The following is a 2,984-nucleotide window of genomic DNA, read 5'->3' as shown; positions in this document are numbered from 1 at the left end:
ATTTTTTGTGAGCCACAACCCGTAAGGATAGTACAAAGGAGTGTGGGACAGATTTTTCATATGAAGAACCATGAGGTGAGGAAGGCTAATAAGAATGCCATGGATTAACAACCATAAAAGTACTTGGTCCATAATTAGACATTCCCCTCGGTTTTCAATGCGTGGAAGAACAGATTTTGTGACTAGGTTTCGAAGAAGTTTATTTTGTGCCGAAAGATGGGAGACCGAAAAGATTTGAGCATGTATGGAAGGTTGACCCGATAAAGTATGGCTTATTGTGGCATTGTCAATCCCAGACAATAATGGCCACGACTGATGGGGTAAATCCGAAAACCCACTTGTGGGCACACCTAAAAGTTGTCCTAGTTCAATCACAGTCAAGGAGATCCCAACGTCATTAATAACAGTAGAAAGAACCAAATTCTCATCAATTGATAGGTTGGCATAAAATTGATGTATCTCAGATTCATAAAACCCTTCATTATAATTCATTAAAGACACCCATCCTTGAGATTGTAAAGCATCCAGCAAGAATTTAAACTCCGGCCGTGATACCCAAGTGGTCGGGAAAACACGTCCGGACAAAATCTTGACCGAGGAACCTTTCGGCTTTTTAGAGGAAGACTTACCAGAAGTTGAAGCCTTCCTTTTTCGAGATGGAGATGCGGTGGATGTCGTAGCAGCGGAAGTAGACTTGGGCGCCAAAGATTTAGCAGATCTCGTCACGGGTTTGCGCGGTTTCGGAGCAGTGGTGGAAGGGCTTTTTGTAGTGGAGTTTTTTGTGACAAAGGTTTTAAAACGCCGTTTGGTGGAGGTGGAGGGTTTTGGTGGAGACGGTGAAGGTGTCAGCTGTGGAGGCGGTGGAGGAGGTGACGGAGGAGGGGAAGGTTGTGGTGGAGGTGACGGCGGGGGTGTCGAAATTCTTGGAGGTGATGATGGGGGTGTGGGGGTCGGTGAGGGAGTAGGTGGAGCGTCGGTTTTCTTGAGGAACTGCCGCCTAGCAACCATCTTTCTTCCCATGGTTGAGCACTTGAGAGAGAGAGAAGATGGAAGGAAGTAGGGTTTGAAAAGTGTAAAGGGGGGCCGGTTATTTTGAGGAGTGGGGTTAATGTGTTTAGGGTTAGGTGGGGTTGTTTATGAGGGTAGGTTAGTCCACTTGTCCTTATTTCTCAAATGCCTTGCAAATTTTTTAGAAAAATTTTATAAAACAATTTTGAAATTCTTTTAGTTTTGTCAAAGCAACATCAATGGAAATTTTCGAAAATGTGATACTTTTGTTGGAATTTTTTATGGAATTTTTCTGAAGCAACTTAGGTGTCAGTTATCAGGACAGCATCAATAGCCTTTTCAGGAGTCTTGAATTAAATCAAACATCTGACTTAGTGTAGGTATATCTTTTGAACTCTTAAGTTTGCAAAGGGATCAAATAAACACATAAATCAACTAGGCACTAGAAATCAATCCCAAGGCTAATCTAAGCTTTTCAAATCTTTCACGAGCAAGTGGTTTAGTGAAAATATCAGCTATTTGGTCTTCAGTACAAATAAATTCAAGGGCTATGTTCCTTTTTCTACATGATCACGTAAAAAATGATATCTGATTTCTATATGCTTTGTACGTGAATGCTGAACAGGATTTTTAGAGATGTTTATGGCACTTGTATTATCACACATAATGGGCACATTATCAATCAAACACACAAAATCTCTAAGTTGTTGTCTTACCCATAATACCTGTGCACAACAAGATGCGGCTGCAACATATTCAGCTTCTGCAGTGGAAAGAGCCACGGAATTTTGCTTTTTGGAAGCCCATGAGATTAAGCAAGGACCTAAGAAGGTGGCTGTTCCAGAGGTACTTTTTCTATCTACTAAAAATCCTGCATAATCTGCGTCAGAAAAACCAATCAAGTCAAAGTTGCCTCCTTTAGGATACCATAGATATAAGTTATTAGTGCCTCTTAAGTATCTAAGGATTCGTTTGACAGCTTTGAAGTGAGACTCCTTTGGACATGATTGAAATCTGGCGCAGAGACATACACTGTGAAGAATATCTGGTCGACTGGAAGTTAAATAAAGAAGAGAACCTATCATACCTCGGTAGATTGTTTCATCTACTTTCTTACCATTTTCGTCCAGATCTAACTTAAGTGCAGTAGGTACAGGTGTAGGATAAGTCTTTGAATCTTCCATACCATACTTCTTCAATAGTTCCTTCACATATTTCTGTTGATGTATCATGATTCCATTATCCAGTTGCTTGATTTGTAAACCTAGGAAGAAACTTAATTCTCCCATCATAGACATTTCAAATTCACTCTTCATTAGTTCAGCAAAATAATGACATAATAATTCTGTAGTTGCTCCAAAAATAATATCATCAACATAAATTTGAACAACTAGCAATTCTTCCCCCTTACTTTTCAGAAACAATGTCCTATCTACTGAACCTCGTTTAAAGCCATTTTCCATTAAAAAGATAGATAGGCGTTCATACCAAGCTCTAGGAGCTTGCTTTAAACCATAAAGGCCTTATCTAGTTTATAAACATGTTTAGGAAAATTTTGATCAATAAAGCCAGGAGGTTGTTCAACATACACTGTTTCTTTTAAGTACCCGTTTAAGAATGCATTTTGACATCCATTTGAAAAAGTTTAATTTTTTAAAAGCTGCAAAGGATATCAAAATTCGAATAGCTTCTAAACGGGCTACAGGGGCAAAGTCTCATCATAATCAATTCCCTCTTGTTGGTTAAAGCCTTGGCACACTAGTCTGGTTTATTTCGAACAATCATCCCACTATCATCCAGTTTGTTTCTAAAAACCCATTTTGTTCCAATTACTGATTGATGAGTGGGACGAGGTTCTAGATGCCAAACTTCGTTTCTTTTAAATTGATTCAACTCATCCTGCATAGCCAAAATCCAATCAGGGTCAGTCAATGCAATTTTATAATTAGATGGTTCAATTTCAGATATAAAAGCAT

The 2,984-nt window shown here is 39.1% G+C and overlaps 1 protein-coding gene across 1 annotated transcript; it reads right to left on the bottom strand.

Moving 5' to 3' along the window:
• Positions 1 to 1,556: 1,556 nt before the first annotated feature.
• On the bottom strand, positions 1,557 to 2,297 carry LOC130590518 (secreted RxLR effector protein 161-like). The gene has a single exon (XM_057392994.1). The coding sequence runs from the start codon at positions 2,295 to 2,297 to the stop codon at positions 1,557 to 1,559; it is 741 nt and encodes a 246-aa protein (XP_057248977.1).
• Between the last annotated feature and the right edge of the window lie 687 nt (positions 2,298 to 2,984).

This window comes from Beta vulgaris, chromosome 2, assembly GCF_026745355.1.
Source record: "Beta vulgaris subsp. vulgaris cultivar EL10 chromosome 2, EL10.2, whole genome shotgun sequence".
In the NCBI taxonomy this organism is placed as follows: Eukaryota; Viridiplantae; Streptophyta; class Magnoliopsida; order Caryophyllales; family Amaranthaceae; genus Beta; species Beta vulgaris.
Note: the sequence above shows the minus strand (reverse complement) of the source record. Positions and strands in the feature narration are given on the sequence as shown.

Coding starts and splice junctions, on each gene's coding strand:
- LOC130590518 (XM_057392994.1), bottom strand. CDS start 2,297: ATGGGAGAATTAAGTTTCTTCCTAGGTTTACAAATCAAGCAACTGGAT.